The sequence below is a fragment of the Saimiri boliviensis genome, chromosome 19, assembly GCF_048565385.1.
Source record: "Saimiri boliviensis isolate mSaiBol1 chromosome 19, mSaiBol1.pri, whole genome shotgun sequence".
In the NCBI taxonomy this organism is placed as follows: Eukaryota; Metazoa; Chordata; class Mammalia; order Primates; family Cebidae; genus Saimiri; species Saimiri boliviensis.
Genome location: NC_133467.1, coordinates 33,314,453 through 33,336,991, shown reverse-complemented (window position 1 = coordinate 33,336,991; position 22,539 = coordinate 33,314,453). Strand labels below are relative to the sequence as shown.

At 43.2% G+C, this 22,539-nt stretch overlaps 1 protein-coding gene across 12 annotated transcripts; it reads right to left on the bottom strand.

Annotated features, from left to right (window-relative positions):
- Nucleotides 1-6,069: 6,069 nt before the first annotated feature.
- On the bottom strand, nt 6,070-21,535 carry FCRL1 (Fc receptor like 1). 12 transcript variants are annotated; one of them, XM_003937876.4, is made up of 11 exons: nt 21,411-21,535; nt 17,272-17,292; nt 13,717-13,983; nt 12,221-12,508; nt 11,759-12,037; nt 11,306-11,422; nt 10,222-10,249; nt 8,436-8,524; nt 8,144-8,215; nt 7,094-7,125; nt 6,074-6,161 (listed from the first exon to the last, which is right to left on the bottom strand). In XM_003937876.4, exons 1-11 carry the CDS (start codon nt 21,439-21,441, stop codon nt 6,090-6,092), a joined length of 1,296 nt encoding a protein of 431 aa, XP_003937925.3. In that variant the 5' UTR covers nt 21,442-21,535; the 3' UTR covers nt 6,074-6,089. The 12 variants fall into 12 exon arrangements, 11 of the variants coding, with proteins under 11 accessions (XP_074246006.1, XP_074246007.1, XP_003937925.3 ...); XM_010348505.3 differs by having other exon boundaries at nt 7,094-7,122; XM_074389905.1 differs by having other exon boundaries at nt 6,070-7,125.
- Nucleotides 21,536-22,539: the final 1,004 nt, after the last annotated feature.

Below are 22,539 nucleotides of genomic sequence, written 5' to 3'. Positions count from 1 at the left end.
TCCACAAATACAGAGAAAATTAAAGGTCGTCAATATTATCAGAAAGTCTCTGACTCCAGCCAATTGGATCATCAATTACTTATAATGGAAGACATGAGCCAAGATGGCAAACTAAGCACTGGTATTTAAATCTTCTTACTTTCGAAGTCTCCTTAGATGATGAAAAAATTTAAAATCAAAATAAAATCATACCACTACTGGGAAAACAAGAAGTGGAGAATACCAGTTCTGGCAGGTTGGGGTAGACTAAAGCACCCAAAAATTCTCCCACTCTAAATTCTCCCATTTAAATGCTTATAAGTGATGAACAAATATTACCTGATTTTTAAATACATAACTATATATGTAAGAAAGAAGAGAAATTCCCCCATTGCAGATAAAAGAGGAAGTGAAAGCAGAGTGTTGTAACATGTAAATTGGCATTACTGTTCCCCTGGGAGGAATAAAGGGGAAATTAAACACTAGATACTTTTTTCTTAAGAGACACAGTCTCGCTCCATCACCCAGGCTAGAGTGCAGTGGCACAATCTCAGCTCACTGCAACCTCTTCCTCCTGGGTTCAAGCAATTCTCCTGCCTCAGCCTCCTGAGTAGCTGGGATTACAGGCACCAGCCACCACGCCCGGCTAATTTTTGTATTTTAGCAGAGACAGGGTTTCATCACGTTGGCCAGGCTGGTCTCGAACTCCTGACCTCAAGTGATCCACCTGCCTTGGCCTTCCAAAGTGCTGGGATTACAGGTGTGAGTCATCACGCCCAGCCAACACTAGATACTTTTTATGAGCTTAGTGTTTAAAGTCCATGTGGAACTAGGAAACAAAACTCTGAGCCTGCAAAAGGCAGAAACATGAAATTAAAGCACCAGCATAAAGTGTGGACCCTAAAAAGACTTCCTTTTAATAAATAAGTGGCAGGTGGGGGAAAAAATCCACTCATCAGACAGACAGATGATAAGCAAGTTTGTCTTTGAATGAGTTCCAGGAAAATCAGAAAATTTCCCCTGAAATAGCAAAACCCCAGGACCATGCCACATTAATATGTGTGCCCCAGGAAACCCCAAATAAGGAATTACCGTAAAAATTGTTCCCGAGCCAGTGAAACAAATGCAAAATGGATTTTCAAGGACACAGCAAAAGCCCAGACCACGGTGACATTAGCAAGATGGCTAACTAGAAGATATTAGCCTTCATTCTCCCACTCACACAAAAACAGATAGTTATCTATGAATGATAATAGCCTTGGGAGGGCTCCGGGGTTCATTTAAGAATTTGCAGCAACATATTAGGGGAAAAAATGAAGAATGACTACATGGAAATAATTGGGAGACTTGTATATCTGAGACATCTGGAGATGGCTAGAAACAAAGAAGAAGTCCAGGGGCTATTTAGATCAGCCATGCAGCAGGTACCATTCACAGTCCCCAGTGGCCTGCTCTGAAGGGAACATGGGCATCATTCACCACTACAGCGAACAACAGCCATCCCTGCTGCAGACTCCAAAAGAAGAGAAGCTGCTGCATGCCACCTTGCAGACCATTATTAATGCAGCAATAAGGATGCCCGTGCCCTGAACACACTATGCCAAACTCAAGCAGTGATTCCTCCACGTGTGACCATGCTTCAGACCCCAACTCTGTGCCTGTTTTCCGTGCACACTACACGTCAGACACTGGTGCCACTACCACTGCAAGCATACCCTCAAGCTGAACCTGTCATAAAAAGAGATCCTCTTGGCCATGACTTCCCCAGTGGAAGAAAAAGAGATTGGAAGAATCATGACAGCCTTCACCACTGAAGATCCTAACAGCTGTCACCATTGCTGAGGACACCCACAGCCTTGGCCACTGAGAACACCTGCAATCTTTGTCAATACCAATCTCAGCTGACAGAGCTGCCTGGGGACTAAAGCTCTGCATCCTCACTGGTACTAGAATTGCTGCACTCCTTCACTCTCAGCTGGTACCTTTAGTTCCATCTAAAAGCCAAGATTTTTCCCTGCTAAAATCAGTCTATAAAGTCTAGAAGAGATGACTGCTCCATCAATGTTTGCAGACATCAAAGAAAAGCAACAAGAAAAAAACAAGGAAACAAAATACCACTAAAAATTGCATGCCTGTAACCCCAGCTACTCAGGAGGCTGAGGCTGGAGAACCACCTGAACCCAGGAGGCAGAGGTTGCAGTGAGCTGAGATTCCACCACTGCACTCCAGCCTGGGCAGTGGAATGATACTCTATCTCAAGAAAAAAATGATTTTTCAGTAACTGACACCAAAGAAGTTGAATTCTAAATTTTCCTGACAAATACTTCAAAATAATTATTTGGAGGAAGCTCAGTAAACTACAAGGGAACACCCAAACAATTTAACAAAATTAGGAAAATAAGATATGAACAAAATGGAAAATTTAGCAGAGAGATTAAAATTATTTTTAAAAAGATAAATTCTAAAGGTGAAGAATATGATGAATAAAATGAAAAGGGGCAATAGAAACATCAACAGCAGAATTGAGAAGCGGAAGAATTTGTGAATTTGAAGACAGGTTATTTAAAAATATCCAGGCAGACGATAAGGAAGAATGAAAGAAAATGAGGAAAATTTCCTATGGAATTTATGGAGCAGCATCAAGGGAGCTAACATTTGCATTGTAGGAATTTAATAAAGAGAAGATATCAAGAAAAGGACCAAAAGTTTATTTGATGAAATAATGTCTGGAAACTTTCCAAATCTAGGAAAAGAGATAGACATACGGATGCAGAAAGCTCAAATATCTCCAATCATATTCAATCCAAAGAAAGCTACGCCAAGACATTTTATAATCAAACTGTTAATAATCAAAGACAAAAGAATCGGAAAGCAGCAGGAGAAAAGAAGGTCCTAATATAAGGGGATCCCTAAAAGGCTATTGGTGGATTTCTCAGCAGTAACTCTGCAGGCCAGGAGACAGTGGGATGTTATATTCAAAGTGCTGAAAGAAAAAAAAAAAATGTCCAAGGGAGGTCGAGGCTGGAGGATTACCTGAGGTCAGGCGTTCAAGACCAGCCTGACTAACATGGTGAAACTTCATCCCTAGCAAAAATACAAAAATTAGCTGAGCGTGGTGGCAATGCCTGTAATCCCAGCCACTCAGAAGGCTGAGGCAGGAGAATTACTTGAACCCAGGAGGTGAAGGTTGCAGTGAGCCAAGATTGTGCCACTGCACTCCAGCCTGAGTGACAAGAAGAAAACTCCATCTCAAAACAAAAAGGAAAAATATCCAACCAAAAATACTTTATACGGCAAAACCGCCCATTAGAAATGAAACAAACACTTTCCCAGATGTGCAAGAGCTGAGAGAGTTTACCATCACTACATCTACCTTATCAAAAATGTTTAGGGGAGTTCTTCAGCCTGAAAGAAGGGACACTAACTGATAATATGAAAATATGTAAAGTAGAAAACTCACTGGTATATGTTCGTACACAGACAATTTCAGAATACTCTGGTACTGTAATGGTGGTGTGGAAATCATTTATATCTCTAGTATAAAGGTTAAAATGCAGAAGTACTAAAAATAATTATAGCTACAACAATTTGTTAATGGATACACAACATAAAAAAATGTACATTGTGACATCAAAAACATAAAATGTGTGGGGGGGTAAAAAGTATAAAGTTTTGGTATGCGATCCAAATGAAGTTGTTATCAGCTGTAATTGCTGTAACTACAAGATGTTTTACATAAGTGTCATGGTCACCACCAAGCAAAAACCTATAATTGATATATGAAAGATAAAGAGAGAAATCGAAGCATGCCACATACCACTACAGAAAATTATCAAATCACAATGGAAGACAGGAAGAAAGGAAGAAAAGAACAAAGGATCTATAAAACAATCAGAAAACAATTTAACAAAAGACAGTAGTAAGTCTTTACCTATCAATAACCTTGAATGTCAATTATTAAACTCTCCAATCAAAAGATATAAAATTACAGAAAAGTTTTTTTTTTTTTTAATGAGGTCTTGGTCTGTTGCCTGAGCTAGAGTGCACTAGTACAATCTCTGCTCACTATGACCTCCACCTCCCGGGTTCAAGCAACTCTCCTCCCTCAGCCTCCTGAGTCACACACCGCCACACCCGACTAATATTTGTATTTTTAGTAGAAACGGGGTTTCACCACGTTGGCCAAGATGTTCCTAATTTCCTTACCTCAGGTGGTCCACCCACCTTGGCCTCTCAAAATGCTAAAATTACAGGAGTGATTCATGCACTCCGCCAGATTTTTTTAAAAGACCAAACTATGCTGCCTACAAGAAACTCACTTCACTTTTAAGGGTACATATAGACTGAAAGTGAAAAGACAGAGAAAGGTAGTCCATGCCAATAGAAACCAGAAGAGAGCAAGCAGAGCTATACTTATGTCCGACAAAACAGACTTTCATTCAGAAACTGCAAAAGCAGGCAAAGAAGATTATTAATAATAAAAATGGGCCAATTCATCAAGAAGATATAACAATTATAAATTTATAAGCACCCAATATCAGAGCACCTAAATATATAAAGCAAATTGAATTGATATGAAGGGAAAGATCCACTGCAATATAATAATAGTAAAATTCTTGAGTACTCCACTTTTGACAATGAATGGACTGTCAAAATCAATACATTCCATTGGCTTTCTTTATCCCTTTTCATTGTTTTTGCCCCTCTGGCTGCACATTTCAAATAACCTGCCTTTGAATTCACAGATTCTTTTTTTAGCTTCTCATTTCTGCTGTTGATGCCTCTATATGCCTCAGACACAACATCAGTAAAGAAACATTTGAAATACTCTTTAGACCAAATGGACCTTAACAAACATCTACAGAACATTCCATTGAACAGTAGCAGAATAGATATTCTCCTCAAGTACACACGAAACATTCTTCAAGACAGATCATATGTTAGGTTACAAAATAATTATTAACAAACTTAAGAAGATTGAAATCATATCAAGTGTCTTTTCCAACCACAATGTTATGAAACTAGAAATAAGAACAGGAATATTGTAAAGTTTATAAATATGTGAAAATCAAACAACACATGAACAATCAATGGTTTGAAGAATAAGTTAAATAGAAAATTATCAAAATTTCAAAACAAATGAAAATAAAAATACATCCTAAAATTTATGACATGGAGCAAAAGCAGTTCTAAAAGGAAAATTTGTAGCAATAAATGCCTATATTAAAAAAATAAGAAATACCTCAAATAAACAACCTAACATAATGTCTCAGGAAACTCGACAAAGAAAAACCAATTAGGCCAGAAATTAGTAGTAGGAGGAAAATAACAAAGGTTAGAGCAGAAATACATAAAATAGAGACTAGAAAAAACAATAGAAAACATCAATGAAACTAATAGTTGGTTTTTTAAAAGATAAACAAAATTGACAAACTTTTAGCTAGACAAACTTACAAAAAGACCCTGTCTCAAATAAAAAATAAAATAAAATATAGACTTCAAACCATATTACCACAATTTCAAGAATTTTATGAATAAAAGAAGACACACTGTATTCATAAAATGTTTAGAGGCTGTAATAGATAATTTTGGATGCAGCGTAGTTTGGCCTATATATACAAAATATGTCAAATTAAGTGTAATCACAATAACTTGTTATGTAACTTTGTTACATTGGTAACAATGACTCAAAATAAATAGAGTCGTATTTTAGGTGGAAACATGAAAATCCGTGTAAGTGGCAGGGCTGGAGTTCTGTGTTGCCTGGGCAGAGAAAGCACTGAGACCTAATGATGGGCACAGCTCTCTACTGAGAAGTCCTGCAGAATCATGAACCTTGAGTTCACGTGCTCTACGCTTCACTGTGCCTCCACCCCAAGATCCCAATTTCTTCTATTCCATCTTGTTTAGTCTTATCAACAGAGAAGCATAATTTGACCTGTTCTCAAAGGAGGCAGCAGGATTCTGGTTCTGGTAACAAAGTTCCTGTTGGAGAATGGCACCCGGAAGAGATCTACTGGAAAGCTGGTGCTCCAGGATCTCTGAAGAACATATCAGGTCTGAGGCTTGGTGTCAAGGATGGTTTTCAAAGAGCAGATTTTTCCGTAACCTTACACAGCATCTTCATAGTCCACATCTGTAATGTTCGCTTTCCTTGGCCTGGCATAGATGTCTAAGGAAACCTGGAAGCAAAGGTTAGGACTAGAACAGGAAGTCAAGCAAAACATGCCTCCACTGGTCCTCTTCCCCAGTCAGTTTGATGTATCTTATCATAGCACACCACACAACACAAAAATCAGGGCCTCTGGGAAAAGTGTGGTCCAAGACCAGCATTTTCAGAGTGCCTGTATCCCACCGGTGGACTAAAAAGATGCTCCTGACAAGCTGCAGCTGCAAACTGATGCAAACACACAATGCCTTCCCTCATTCTTATGGGCCATTGTTAGGGAGGCCCATGGGCTGTCATTTTTTAAAAGGTTGTCAGATTTTGTGTTCATAAATTAAATTTGGCATGTCACTGGAGTTTGCCAAGGGTTTGAATTTTGTCCTGAGATACTTGGCTGCCACACTACACTAGACGAAACTGCAAAGCCCCTACTGCTTTTGCACACATGCACAGAGTTGGAATTTCTGCATTTTCAGAGGGTATTTTTGTATCATTGGTGATATCTTGGATTCTTCCGAGTTAACCAATTACTAATTTTTAATGACACAAATTACTATTAGCTTAGCTTTGTTCAATATTAATTTAGTTGCTGTGGATTGTTTGGCTAACCTTATAGCACAAAGTGATGGATGTACGGCTCAACAATATTTTAGGATAAAGATTTTCAAAGAAATAGAGTTTTTAGACTAGATATGCACTGCAGTTTAACTAAAAATCATTTACGGGTCCATTGCTAAAGTAAATATGTTTGTAAGCCTCCAAAATTTCCTTGTACAATGACACTTTATTGCTGTAACTACATATTTTTACCTCCATCGTGTTGGGATGTAGGAAAGAGGTAGATTATAGGATTTTTGCTCTTTCTAAGTGGCTATAATTTAAGAAGTTTGAGAGCCAGGCCCCAGAGGAAAGAAAGAACATGGGGAAGAGAACAATAAAGACTCTTACCTTGTCCTCCCTATGTGCCCCTGGGGTTTCTGCTGCAGAGAAAAGTTAAGTGATGAGAGATTCCACTTATATGTAAAGTCTGTCACTAAACTTGTGTTAAGAAAAGCTTCTTGGCCGGGCGCGGTCTCCCAGCACTTTGGGAGGCCAAGGCGGGTGGATCACGAGGTCAAGAGATCGAGACCATCCTGGTCAACATGGTGAAACCCCGTCTCTACTAAAAATACAAAAATCAGCTGGGCATGGTGGCGCTTGCCTGTAATCCCAGCTACTCAGGAGGCTGAGGCAGGAGAATTGCCTGAACCCAGGAGGCGGAGGTTGCGGTGAGCCGAGATCATGCCATTGCACTCCAGCCTGGGTAACAAGAGCGAAACTCTGTCTCAAAAAAGAAAAAAGAAAAGCTTCTTTCTCTCCCATCTATTTCCCATGAATTGATTTCCATTCATTTTTTCTGTTTTGCTTTTCTGTTTATCACAAAATTATTCCCTTAGTAGCCAGAGGAAAATTGGCAGCCTGGGGCTGGCGGGGAGAGGGTAAGTAGGCCTCCTATGCCAGTAGGGGCCTTTATACTTCTCAGATATTCTGGGGCCACCAGGTACAAGAGCAGCAGCTAGGCAGCTGCGATGGGGTGATGAGGAGTGTGCCAGGCCACTCAAAGAGGGAAGGCAGAAGCCATCATCTCTGATGCTGCCACGTGATGAGGAGTAAGGCATAAAATGTAGGCCTTACAACGACACCTTATCGTAACTACATGCTTTTACCTTCATTGTGTTGGAAGCAGGGAAGAGGTAGACCATTGGATTTTTGCTCTTGCTAAGTGGCTGTAATTTAGGAAGTTTGAGAACCAGTCCCCAGAGAAAAGAAAAGACCTTAGCATCAGCTCTGGGCTCTACTCAAGGTAGCTCCAGACCAAAGGACAGCCTCCAAGTACACACAGTAATGCTCGAAGCCTTCTGCTCTGAAGAATGCTGTTATCTTGTATGCACAGCCTGATTGTTCTCTTGGTTCCAGGAAAGACAAAAGTCAGAGACAAATTTATTCCCCATGTCTCACCTGCTGCTGATTCCTGCTCCTGCTGGTTATAGTGCACCAACGAGTAAACCTCATCCCCACTTACAACATTCACTGCAAGAGAAGGAAGGAGACATCATGACACAGCCCCTGATTCCTGTCTTTCAGATTACTCCCTACCATCCACCAGTCACAGCCATGAAGACAGATGAGTCACTTGTTTGTAGCAGAGGCTGGGACACAGCAAAGTCAGGTTTGGCTAGCAGATGTTATCCCATTGTCCCTTCTCCAGCTTGCTCTACCAACTTTGGCGTGGGTCATTGGGAAGGCTCACCATTTTCATATACAGGCTGTAGCTGCCCTGGGGTAGGTGAGTTTGAGTTGAGGTAGGTGAACTCTTGGGGTACAGGGCTGGGAAGGCTCCTGCAAACACAGAGACACATGTTATTTATCTGAAATATGCAGCTATCACATTGAAGGAGAGAAGCCTGTAAGAAATGGTCCTGAGCAGAACACTAAATTATGGGGAAATGAGCAGGTGGAAGGCACAGGAGGGTGGTATGAGCCCTGGCCCTGTGCACAGGCTGAGTGGGGCACTGCAGAGCAGGCACCAGAGGGTAACTCCATGGGTGTAAGGTTCGTATCTCACTGGCTCACTGTGGTACTGCCCATTCCCAGAATAGTGTCATTCATATCATGAGTGCTCCCTAAATATTAAATGAATAAATATTGATTCATTCCAGACAGAAAACACTTTGCTGGGCAGAACAAGCAACTTGAGGAAGGGGCAGAAGAAAATGGTCCTTCACGGGCAGATGCCAAAGAGTGCCACTCTGATTTGAAAAAAGTATCTGTTTATTGTTGGCATAAATGACAATACATTATTTTAAAAAGTCATCTAAACATTGGTATCTCTAGATGGAAGTATTTTAAAAAATATTTTCCTCCTCTGAACATCTAAAGAACTTCATGAATAACTGTTCAGTATGTTTATTCCTGTGTGTCTTACATTCCAGAAATGCGCATGTATCTTACCTATCCTAAAATACTTTCAAACTCTCAAGAGCTTTTTTTTTTTTTTTTTTTTTTTTTTTTTAAGATGGAGTTTCACTTTTGTTACCCAGGCTGGAGTGCAATGGCACGATCTCGGCTCACTGCAACCTCCGCCTCCTGGGTTCAGGCAATTCTCCTGCCTCAGCCTCCTGAGTAGCTGGGATTACAGGCACGCACCACCATGCCCAGCTAATTTTTTTTTTTTTTTTTTTTGTATTTTTAGTAGAGACGGGGTTTCACCATATTGACCAGGATGGTCTCGATCTCTTGACCTCGTGATCCACCCATCTCGGCCTCCCAAAGTGCTGGGATTACAGGTGTGAGCCACCGCGCCAGGCCTGAGCTTTTTATATTTCACACCTCTCAGCACTCAACAGAATGACTTACAGATCCTCAAATATTGGTTGATTGATTGAATTAATGCATGATCCTGCTGAAAGCAATGTGATTTTATTTATTATTCATTCATTCATTCATTCATTCATTCATGTATATTTATTTATTTATTTGAGACAGAGTCTTGCTCTGTCGCCCAGGCTGAAGTGCAGTGATGCCATCTCAGCTGACTGCAATCTCCGCCTCCCAAGCTCTAGCGATTCTCGTCCCCCAGCCTCCTGAGTAGCTGGGACTACAGGTTCACACCACCACAACTGGCTAATTTTTTGTATTTTTGTACAGACGGATTTCACCCTGTTTTCTGGGGTGGTTTGGACTCCTGAGCTCAGGCGATTCACCTGCTGTGGCCTCCCAAAATGCTGGGATTACAGGCGTGAGCCACCGTGCCTGGCTGCAATGTGATTTTAATATTCTGCAGGGGTGTAGAGGGGGATCAATAGGAAAAATAATGAAAAGATTTATCATTAATGTATGAAATCTAAAAGAAGGGAAGTGACAGTGAATTGTTCCAAGTTGCCAGTAGGAGAACTCAGGAGTGCACTGTAAGTATAATAAAATAGAAAAAAAGAAAAAGAAAAAGGAAAAGAAAGCTGAGGAGAGAACAAATCTAAATCTATCTTTAGAATAGATTTTTCTGCATTATTGGCACATATGGAGAAAACAGGCCTCACCTGATTGGATCCCTGGCTGAACGTCTTCCTGCAAGACAAACAAATGAGCACATGTAAATAGAGGAAGCTCACTGTCGGCGCTTTTGTATACCCTGTGCAGGGACGTCCGTCATGCTCAGATGCCCACTGTGGGTGCCACTGTGTGCCCAGAAGACATTCTGGCAATCATTTACAGAGCCTGCATTTCACAGACAGAAACTCAGGTCTTGAATAATTAAGTGAGCTTCCCAAAGCCAATTAGTACCAGATCTAGGACTTGAGACCCAAGTCTCTAAACTCCTGCATTTATTGTATGTTTTGGGTTTGTTTCACAACCGTACCACCCAATCTTATTGTGACATAAGTTCTTGGAGGCAGGTGCTGCCACAATCGTGTTATAGATGGTGTGAGGTACCGAAAGATGTCAGAAAAGCTTGGAATTTAAATGGGAATCATAGCGTTCTCTCTTGCCTTGTCTCCAACTTCCTCAGTGAACAAGAGACCAAAGTTAATTATATAAACAAATATATAATTACCAGTTGTGATAACGTGTGAATCTAACAACTTGAAACTCATAATAAGAGAGAACCACTGTAGGCTGGACAGGCCAGGTAAAGCCTCTTGGACAAAATGACATTTCAGAGGAAAAGTGGAAAAGCGAGAAAGTTCCAGCAGTAAGTAGAATGTGTAGATGTGTGAATGTGCATTTCAGAGAAGAAAAAGCATGTGACAATACTTGCAGGTGAATCAGAATTGATGCACTGACTTTAGTATTGGGATAGAGTCAGGATAGCTGGAACTGCTGACTGAATTTCTCTTCTGTGCCCAATTATTTTGAATAGCACATTTTTGTAGAAAAATTAAATCCCAGAAGCACAAAATATCACTTGAACCTCAATTAACGGCACATAGTGGGTGGAGAACTTTACAAAACTTTACACTATGTTGATAGGTACCATTCCTACCTGCTGGGGTTGTGGGCAGATTCAAAGGCAAGGTAGCTCAGAGCATACACATCTTCTACAGTATACATGTCACCATTTCAGCCTATTTCAGTGAAAACAAAGATCACAGTAACAAAATGCCACTCTCCTTAAATACTCACCTATTTTTCTTTTGAGGCCATAGCAAAATAATAAGGCCACGGTCACAGGTCCAAGGGTGCCGAGCAGCCCCTCAATGACTCTCGAGGTAAGATGATTGCTTCTGTCTCCTGTAGGCCCTAGAGGGAGAGACTTGTGCATCATCTGCTGGGAGGAAGGGCTTGGGGCTTAGAGAGCAGACATCTTGGGTGTGGGTTGTGCCCAAGGCCTGCTCTTCCAAGCGGGGATTTATTTATTTGTCTAGGGACTTGTGGCTTATCACATTTATGAAAAGAGAAGAGTGACACCCAAACTTAAGTTCTCCATGCCTCTCCTATACATCACTCAGGACAGCACCTCACCCAGAAGCCCCACCTTTGGTAGCACACCCCAGGAAGCATAGTGGCATCAGCAAAACTCTCCCAGGATGCTGGGAAGGAAACGTTGACCAAGACACTCCAGAGCCTGAGCTATACCTGTGAAGTCGAGTGTCACCGCCTCACTGCGCTGGGCCCCCAGGCCATTGTCGGCCTCACAGGAGTAGTTTCCAGAATGTTCTGCAGTCAGGGAGAGGTTGAAGGAGGCTCCTCCTCCAGAGGGGGCCGAGCTGCTCCCAAAGGTGACATCCTCATGATAAAACCAGTACAGGATTGGGGGAGAGCCTCTCCGGGCCTCGCAGTGAAGCTCCAGCACATGCCCCACCACAGCCTCAGCTCTGGGAGCCCTGATCGTGAGGATGGGGCGAGACACCGGAACTGAGGGAGACAGTAGACTGTAAGAGAAGGTCTCTGACAATGCAGCAAACTAATAATCCCTGCCCACCGATGCTCAGCCCCATGGAACTTCCTCAGTATGCCCCAGGGAAACTTTGTGTGCCCCAGGGAAGTGTGGAGCCCAATTTGAGACCAGCTGGCCGAATGGAGGGTAGTAGAACTTACTTCTGACGGTGATGCTCACCAGCCCACTGGGGCTGGGATCGTAGCCATTTTCAGCTACACAGTAATATTGCTCGGCATCGCTCTCCCTCACTGTAGGGATCTCATACTCTGCTGTCAGTGAACGCTGGGTCTTTGTCTGAAGGTTTAAACCTGTGGCCCCTTTGTACCAAAGGAAGGTAATATTTCCTGTGCCTGTAGCCGCTGAGCAGATGAGGACCAGCCTGTCTCCCTCCATCACCTGTCCTCCTGGGGGCTGAGTCTCCAAGCTCACATCGGCGACAGGGATTCCTGTGTGAACACAAGATGACATAGGAAGACCCTGAGTAGGGAGAGTTTCAAAGATAGTAAGTAGATGTGACAGTCCTGAAAGCAAAGGCTATGAGTGAAGTCAGTGATGTATATACCTTAATTTGGGTGAGGGGGAAGGGGGCCTGCGGATTGTTTGGGTTGATGATGATAGGATAAGAGACACCCTAGTGTTACCATAGAGGGTGGAGTGACACCTCTCTCCCTAGAACAATGTGACTTCCATTACCCTAATCTCTCAAACTTTCATTTTTTCAAGGCACAACAGTATAGTGAAGTGATCATAAGTCCAAATTGTAAATCAAACTGCCTTATTTGAAGAGGAGTTCCAACTCCTTCACTTACTGTGTGTGATTGATCAAATTACTCAACTTCTCTGAGAAACAATTTCCCATCTATATGTGAAAGAGAACTGGTAATGCTAGTTATCTCCTGCAGTTGGATGGTTCAATTACACAGTATCTGTGAAACACTAGGATAGGACCTGCCATGTATAAACTAAACTGCTCAGTAATTATTGTGGTGGTGGTGGTGGTGGTGGTGGTTCAGTTTCACCAGTATTGAGTTTTTAGCAAGTGTGGGAGAGCACAGCCTTTTGGAGATATTAGACATTTGCTTCACGGCACCATAGAATGGGAGAGGATGCTGGAAATGTCAACATTGACGTGGAATAACACGATGAATTACAAAGCACTCTTTTGTCTATGTATTTTTTTCAATCAAGCCCCAACTGCCCTTCCGTAAGCCCAGCTCCAGTAACCTATTCTACACATTCCTTCCACAAAACCTTCCTGAGCACCTCAGCCCTATTTCTCCCTTCTCTGTAGTCTTTGTCAACAGCCAGTCCTCCACAAGGCAGCATCGCATATTCCACCTTAGTTATTCGGAGTGCTGGCTGAGCATCCACTTCGTGTAGTCACGCATCAAGTATCGTGCAGCTCTTGCCCCCACACCCTCCAGCACAGTGAAGACACACAGTCAGGGTTTCCTAAGTACTCTCTGTTTGCCTGAATGGAAGCAGAGTGAATAAGGGACGATCCCCTAAGGATCCTGAAAATGAGAGAAACTCAAAAATATCTTTCAAACAGCTCCTACTCTTGCAGAAGCAGAACCCGTTAATAGTGAGGATTAGCCTCTTGCCCCTGCCCTTCTCAGCCAGTAGGGGGCAGACTGACCCCACTACCACTCACTTTGCACGTTTATCTGGGTTCTCTGGCTCATCAAGACTTTGGATGTCATTGTCTGTGCCTCGCACCAGTAAGACCCTGAGTCTTCTTTCCACATGGCGGCGATCTGGAGCTTGGGGGAGCTGCTCCAGCCCGGGCTCAAGGTCCTGGAATCGCTGAAGAAGCAGAATTGGAACTGGGCATTTAACCTCTGTGGAGAGCGCATCTCACAGGTCAGGGTCACCGGGCTCCCCTCTGTGGGGTGGGAGGGGCTGGCTGTCAGCAACAGCTCTAGAGAGAGGAATTAAACACAAACGTTTAATGGGGTTCAGAGTTTCTGGTAAGAGGCACTTTGGGTCTCAGCACTTGCAGACAAGACTCAAAGTAACAGTTGACACACAGGCCACCCAACATGCCTCCACCGCTCCCTGGTGGCCCATGGCTTTCCTTTGCCACGAACTCACCCTGCTCACCCCTGGCACATCCTGCCCCGTGCAGCATTATCTTTTAGAAGGCAACCCTTACCTGTGACTTGAATCTTACTATTTTTTGAAGTTTCTGTTCATAAACTAAAAACACCTTTCTTGAAGCCAACCTAGTAATATTGAAGATTGTCACTGGAGTTGGCACTGGAGATGGTGAAGCCTGACGTTATATTCAAAGTGAGTATCTTTCTTTTATCCTTGTAAGCCGTTTTCATTATCTTCTTCTGTTCCCTTTCCCCTGGCCTCTCAGAACCACACTATCTTTTTCAAAAATAGAATATGGGACCTGCAGGGTCAATCTGTCCAGGAAAGCCATGGAAGAATCCAGTCCCCTCATTGCTGACTCTGTCCTGCCCCGTTATTGCTATTTCTCTTTGAATAAATGGGGTGTGTTTCCTTGGAAATGCCCAGTACCCACCATCTACACAGCTCAGCTCCCTTGATCTGGGGCTTCTGTACAAACCTCTGTAGAAACTATGATCTAAGGAGCTAACTTAATTCATACCTTAAACCTCAGGGATGTGTCCCTTTGGAGTGTTAGGGGCTCTTTTTCTTTTTTCTCCTTTTCAAGACAGGATCATGTTCTGGCTCTCAGGCTAGAGTTCAGAGATGCAATCTCAGCTCACTGCAATCTCAACCTCCTGGGCTCAAGCAATCATCTCACCTAAGCCTCTCAAGTAGCTGCAACTACAAGCACATGCCACCAAGTGCAGCTAATTTTATTTATTGTTTTGTAGAGACAAGGTCTCATTATGTTGCTCAGGCTAGTCTCAAACTTCCGGGCTGAAATGATCCTACCACCTTTGCCTCCCAAAGTACTGAGTACAGGTGTGAGCCACCACTCCTGGCCTGGGACTCTTTTCTGGTGATAAAGATAAAGCTGTGCTCTGCTCTCTCCTCATCTCCCCAACTTGCAGTAGCCCATAAAAGTGTCACAATCCCTAACAGCTATGCGCTGTTTGGGCATTAGTTTATTCAACTCTCAGAGCTTCTGTCCCTTGGAAAATGTTGTACTTTCCCTAAGACAAAACCTCCTTTCTTCACCAGATGAAAATGACAAGTGTTTCGAATTGCTAGGGGGTGGTTCCTGGTTCAATATCTGTAATCTCTAAGCTTTTCTGCTGAAATGTGCTTTTTTAAAAGACCTTTTAAACATCAGTTTCATTCATATATTTTTTTTGTCCTGAGGCATAGAATATCTTAGAGTCACTGTCTTTCCTTGGAAAACTGTAGTAACCAGGAGACTGACCAGTAGCACAGCTCTTGGACTTAGTTAGGACAATAAATAAAAAAGGCAGTTAGGCCAGGCATGATGGCTCATGCCTGTAATCCCAGCACTTTGGGAGGCTGAGGTGGGTGGATCACCTGAGGTCAGGAGTTCGAGACCAGCCTGGCCAACAGGGAGAAACCCCATCTCTACTAAAAACACAAAAATTAGCCAGGCGTGGTGGCGTGCATCTGTAGTCCCAGCTACTTGGGAGGCTGAGGCAGAGGAATCGCTTGAACCCAAGAGACAGCGGTTGTGGTAAGCTGAGATCGCACCACTGCACTCCAGCCTGGGTAACAGAGTGAGACTCCATCTCAAAAAAAAGGGGGTAGGGGGGCATTTGGGCATCTGTAACCCACTTTTCTCAATGGGGCTAGGGTGGTGATGAAGTAGGAAACCGGACAGGGTGACTGCAAGGGTCTGGAGCTCAGTCTTACAGCTCAGAGCTTGTTTCGGATAATTCTCCGACAGCAGAGACCACCTGGAAAATACCTGGTGACAGAAACTTGGTTTCCTCATCTTTGATATGGCTTTGGATTTCTGCTTAGACTGGGATTGGGCACTTGAGTTAGGGGTAAAGATGAGACCAGACACAAAGCATGCATGGTATTAACACAAGTCATGAGTTAGGCTTGGGCAACCGTTAGGTAAGGAACCTAGAAGGCAGATTGACTCGGAATCTCTCTGGCCACAGGAATTCCTGATCTTGTGTTCCCTGGTTGCACCTGCAGCCTGTGTTCTTGGGGTAGCAGAGCAATCTCTTCTAACTCCGTGGCTAGAATTTAATGTACAAGATAGCAGTCCTCACATTTTTTTTTTTTTTTTTTTTTTTTTTTTTTTTTTTTTTTTTGAGACGGAGTTTCGCTCTTGTTACCCAGGCTGGAGTGCAATGGCGCGATCTCGGCTCACCGCAACCTCCGCCTCCTGGGTTCAGGCAATTCTCCTGCCTCAGCCTCCTGAGTAGCTGGGATTACAGGCACGTGCCACCACGCCCAGCTAATTTTTTGTATTTTTAGTAGAGACGGGGTTTCACCATGTTGACCAGGATGGTCTCGATCTCTCGACCTCGTGATCCACCCGCCTCGGCCTCCCAAAGTGCTGGGATTACAGGCTTGAGCCACCGCGCCCGGCCACATTTTTAACATTGAGCATGATCTTGTGTAGAGTCCTTGGTGGGGAGAGGAATTCCCTGCTCTCCTCCTCTGGTAAAAGTAAGACTTTGACTCGGGATCAGAGCAATGAAGTAAGTTTGCATGAACCAGAGTCCAAAAGAGAAAATGAGCTGGGGTAACAGGTGTGGCTGCAGAGGAGGATTAAGAAGAGGAAGGAGGCAGCAGTACCTCTTTATTCCACACACGGCTGGAGGATGGACTCTAATGCTCTCCATGGATGCGGGGTTTTGGCATTTCCTTCATCACCCCTGGTGACACACACAGCCTTGGAGCACAACTGGGAATGGGAGCTCCTGAGGCTGGGAGGACAGAGATGCTTCTAGCATGAATCTTCAGCACCCTTTGCCTTCCTCGTGTAAACAGCCTCTCCCTCCCTGTGCTGGGACTTCCCGGAAATAAGACTGCGTTCTTGAGAAGGTCAGAGCAAGACCTGTTCACCTCACTGAGCAGACATGTGTCAGGTGCAGAAGCTGATGTAAAGACAGAGCAGCCCAGGCCCAAGGGAGCCACTGATGTTTGTACACCTCAGCGGCTGTCACCCTGATAGGTCTTGGGCAGGGAGGGGCTGCTAAGACAGCCATCCGCAGGCCTCTTGTGCTGACCTAAGTATCAAAATACCCACAGACCCCGAAGAATAAAAGGAAGTGCAACTCACCAGTGGGTTCACAGAGTGGAGCTAGGAGAGAATGCAGCAGAGATCAGTCCAGAGCAGCAAACTCCACACATCTACAAAGTTTAAATCCTCTGAGAGATTCCCCGACACCACACCCTCCATCCCTTGTGCCCTCCCTGCATCTCTCTCTTCCTCCCTCCTTCTCTCTCTCTTCTCCCCTTCCTTCTTTCAACTTCTCTTCCTCGCTCCTTATCTTACCCCCGCTTCTCTTCTTCTTTCTCTCCACTCCTTTCCCCGCATTTCACATCACTCACGGAGCACCTGCCCGCAGAACCCCACGTGGATCTTGTCACGATCATAAGGTAATTGCCAGTGATTTTTGTTGGCTGTGATTAGGAGATGGCGTCTTTGCCAACTACCTAGCAGCTCCCTCTTCAAGCTCTTCAAGCTCCTCCTTCCCACTCCCACCTCCTCCTCTCAAAAGTCTTGAGGATCCAGCTTTGGACTCGCTGTCTCATGGGAACAAGAGTCAGGCAAGGAGAGTGCAAAGCCTCAGACTCAAGGCACGGAGACCCTTTTTTTTTTTTTTTTTTTTTTTTTAACCAATTTCAGATCAGAGGAGGCTTAGGTCCAGAAAAGAAATTCAGATTTCTCCAAAACTTCTTCTATCCTGAGGAGTTGACCATGATATTATGGCTCAATGATCAAAAAATAATAATTCTGGGTAGAATGCAGACTGTGTAGCTGGATGACACAGATTTGAGGACTGGCTCTTCCTCGTACAAGCTGTGTGACTGGGGGGAAATGTCTCACCTCTCGTGCTTTAGTTTCCTTGTCTATAAAGTGCAGACAACAGTAGCACTGCCTCATGGAGTTTGTGTGAATATTAAATAAATTCCTATTCTTAAGGAACTCAGGCTAGTGCCTGGAATTTACTTATTCAGCAAACATGTGTCATCATTATTATCTATTTTACCCAAGCATGGTTGGAGATACTTCTTAATGTTTCCTTGAAACATTAGTTCCTTAGGTAGGAGAAAAGTATCAACAGAAGATAGCATAAAATCATATTTTATATATTTATTCATACAACAAATAATCTGAAGTGCTCACTGTATGCCAGACATGGAGTGGTGGGAGTGAACACGGATGACAATCTTCGATGTCAAGAAATTTATCTTATAGTAGGAGAGAGTCAGTTTAAAAAGAAGTATAGAATATTTTTTTAGAGGGTGATTGGTGCTGTAAGAAAAATAAAGCAGAGAAATAAGATACAGAACATTGTAAGATGGTCTTAACTGTTTAGATAGATTTAGACAGATTCAGTAAAAACCTGAATGAATCAGGAAACAAGTCTTCTGAATATTTGGGAAAAAGCATCCTTGGCAAAGAAAACAGCAAATGCAGGTATCCTGAGGATGAAATAAGCTTGTACAAGGAGGGAAGGGAAGGCAAGGGCACCTGGAACTGACCAGGTAAGGGGGCAGGGGTTCCGTACCAGTGTCTGAGAAATAGAGAAAATCCAGTCACGGGCACTTTACGGACTTGTCAACAGTCTTGGATTTCATTCTAGGTGTGATGGGGAGCTACGGGCAGTTCTTCCTGAATTTACAATATCACTCTGACACGGTGAGGAAAACAGTATACAAATGCAAGGAAAGCAGGGAGCACATTAGTGGGAATTTAGTTTAGGAGAGTAAAGACAGTGGCTCCGATTAGACAGTGCTGGTGAAGGAAGTGGTCAGATGATAGTATAAACTCTGAAAGTACAATTCATAGGAATGGCTTATGGTTTAAACAGAAAGTGCGAAAGAAGAGAGAAGGGAATTTAGTATGACTCCTAGAGCTTTGGCCACAGCAACTGGAAGAATGGTAGTGACATTTGGAGAAGCCGTGGGGGGAAATAGGTTCAGTTTTGTGGAGGTGGTAGTACAGCTGGAAGATCAAGAGATCTGTTTGAGTTTAAGATGCCTGTTAAACACCTGATGGCATGTTAAGTCTGAGATGAGTATTAGGATGTCTATTACACACCCGAATGCAGTTCAGCACATAAAAGGTATTTAAAAGAGAGGTCAAAGCTGGAGAAATGAGCTTGCATTTAAGCTTACAGTGGCATATGAAGTGGCATAATTATATAACTTGGGGAAGTGAGTATGGATGAATTCTAGGTATCAACTTTGAGAAGGTCCAATATTTTGAGGTCAGCAAGGAATCCAAGCCAGATGCAGTAGCTTATGACTGTAATTCCAACGCTTTGGAAGACTGAGGAGGAAGGATTGTTTGAGGCTAGAAGTTTGAAACCAGCCTGGTCAGCAAAACAAAACTCTTGTCTGTAAAATATATATATATATGTATTTTCAGATGGAGTTTCACTCTTTTCACTCAAGCTGGAGTGCAGTGGCACAATCTTGGCGTACTGCAACCTCCACCTCTCAGGTTTAAGTGATTCTTCTGCCTCAGCCTCCCAAGTAGCTGGGATTACAGGCATGTGCCATGACACCTGGCTAATTTTGTATTTTTTTTCTTTAGTAGAAACTGGGTTTCATCATGTTGGTCAGCCTGGTCTGAACTCCTGACCTCAGGTGATCCACCCACCTTGGCCTCCCAAAGTGCTGGGATTACAGGTGTGAGCCACCGTATCTGGTCAGAAAATTGTTTTAATTAGCCAAGTATGGTTGCATGTGTCTCTGGTTCCAGCTACTCAGGAGGTGGAGGCAGGTGCATCACTTGAGACCAAGAATTAAAGGCTGCAATGAGCCATGACCATAGCACTGCACTTCAGCTGGGGCAACAGAGTAAGACCTTGACTCTAAAACAATTAAGTAATTTAGCAAAGAGACTGAAAAGCAGCAGATACTGAATTAGAAAGAAAACCAGCAGAATATGATATTCCAGAAGCCAAGTGAAAAATGTTTCCAAAAAAAGAGTGATCAACTGGTCCTGAGAAATTGAGTAAAATAAAAAATTAAAATTGACTCCTGGGTGCCACAACGTGAAGGTGGTTGATGCTTTTACAAGAACAGTTTCAATGGAGTGGTAAGGATGAAAAATCGATTTAAGTGGGTTCCAGGAAGAGTGAGGAAGAACTATAAGGACTTAGACCAGTTTACCAAGGGTTAGGAATGGGGAAAGATTTGACTATAAGGAATTGAAGGCACAAGGAATTTTTTTTTTTTTTTAGATGGGGTCTCGGTCTGCCACCCAGGTTGGAGTGCAGTGGTGCAATCTCGGCTCACTGCAACCTCCACCTCCCAGGTTCAAGCAATTCTTCTGCCTCAGTCTCCCAAGCAGCTGGGACTACAGGCATGACTACCATGAGATTGAACAGGGAAGTTTGAGGTGACAGGATAAAGCATGCCATAGCGATCACAGAGCAACATGGACTATGAACAAGTAGGATGATTGTCTGGCACTGCTGTTGGCTACCTTTCAGGGGTTCTACACTTAAAAGAGGATAAGTCATCAGGATCTTGCCTTAAAAAAAAATCCTATTCAGCTGTTTATGCCAGGGGGTGAAGCAAGCAGAAGGGCGTATATACCAGGAGAGTGCTGTGGGGGAAGAGAGATGAAGGTGTACTCAAGGGAGGGTTGTGGTGGTGAGCTGCAGAATTTGAGCTGAGTGCCATGAGAAGGGAGCACATGAAGTGTACTCACCAAAAATGGTGAAGTAGTCCTGGAGCAATTGGAAGGCGTGCTGGAGACAGAGCGTGGGAGAAAGTGAGCCAGAAACACGATGTAGTCAGGGGATGCGTGCTGAAAACAAAGGAGTGATGACAAGTTCTAAGGTCTGACGATGGGAATGGGGAGTCAGAAACAGATAAAAGGAAATGATGTTGATAGTAAGAAGAGCAACGGATTCAGAGGCTAAAAATTGTTATACAGATGATTTTTTTTTAACAGCTGTTGAAAACACTGAGAACAAAGACAGTTACTGATGGAAGGAAGACAGTGAACACTCCCTATGAGATAAAACTGAAATGATCGTTTTCTTGAAAATTCTGGCTTGTTGAAGTATTTACAACTTTTTTGCCTGACTCTGAGCCCCCAGTGGAAGCAGAGATCTGAGCATCTCTGAGCATCAGCTGACAGAACCTTAGCCCTGAGAAGTCCTTACAGCTCTTCAGGAAACAGAGCCCAAGTATGATCGCATCCCATAGCCTGCTCTGAGTCGTCCAACTCACCACAGATCAACAGCAACAGCCTTGGCAGCATGAGGACCAGATCAGGAGTGGTACCTAGAGATGCCTCTCATCAAAAAAAGAATGCATCTCCGAGTCGAGCAGCAGCAGCTCGTCAGAGGTTTGAGGAAGTTGGGATGGGGAGTTACCCTTCAGCAAAAGTAGAAGGAAGAAGAGCCCTCCAATGACCCGTCTGCATTTCCTCTTCTATGAAGGCTGAGAAAATTAAAGATACTCCTTTTTAAACTTAGTTTGATTCAACTCCACAAGTTGCACATAGTACACATCACTATTTGAGGGACTTCTTCAAGAACTCATGTATCTCAAAGGAAGTTTCTTAAAGGCAGTTTTATTACTTTGATGAATCTCATTAGGTTATGGTCCTGTTGAAATTCACTTGTGATACATCTACAATACTTTTCACCTTTGTTAGGGTTGTCTCCTGGATTGTTTCCAATCGGCACATTCTTCCTTCTCAGCAATACAGGCCCACTATGCAAACTTTCTCTAGTGTAGTCACGTTATGCAAACATGTCAGTACGTCTGAGAATGACGGGCTGTTACCCAGGTTATGTGTAGGGTCTGACACTTGTTGCATATGATGACTTGTGTACAGGGTCAAGCTGTTCCTACAGATACGTGCTTTGATATTTAAACTTTCAGTGTACCAGTAAATGAGCACGAAATCACTGAAAAATAAAATCATGGCAAATTACAATCTGGAGGATGGTTCAGAATGAAATACAGAAGAGAAGCACGTGCAGACTAGCTTCAGGGCACCTGAGAAGTGTTCACCATTAGTACTAACTCTGGCATTTGTAAAATTGGCTCTGTTTTCCCTCGAGATCAGGGAAACTATACTCTCTCCCATTGCTACCTTGAGCACATTAGGGCTACCAGTTCTAGGCAAGTGACGCCTAGAGTAGGGATTGGAGGAGAATAAGCCATTCTTAATTTTCAACATTTCTTAAGTCTGTGAGTGTCTAGGATTAAGAATAACTGGTATGTATGGAAGGTAAGCTCTTAGGGGAAAGATGCTATCGGGCAATGCTGTCTAAGTCCAGGTATCCAGTCCACTGAATATGACTGAGAAAAGAAACTAGTGGTCAGGGATACACAAAACTAGAGACAA

Excerpts from the sequence above, each read along its gene's own strand:
- FCRL1 (XM_074389904.1), bottom strand. The coding sequence starts at position 21,441 with ATGCTGCCAAGGCTGTTGCTGTTGATCTGTG. Across the intron at positions 13,984-17,271 it reads TCCACTCTGTGAACCCACTG|AGCTGTTGCTGACAGCCAGC; the intron begins GTGAGTTGCACT and ends TCCTCTCTCTAG. Across the intron at positions 8,525-10,221 it reads TCAGCCAGGGATCCAATCAG|GAGCCTTCCCAGCCCTGTAC; the intron begins GTGAGGCCTGTT and ends CTGTGTTTGCAG.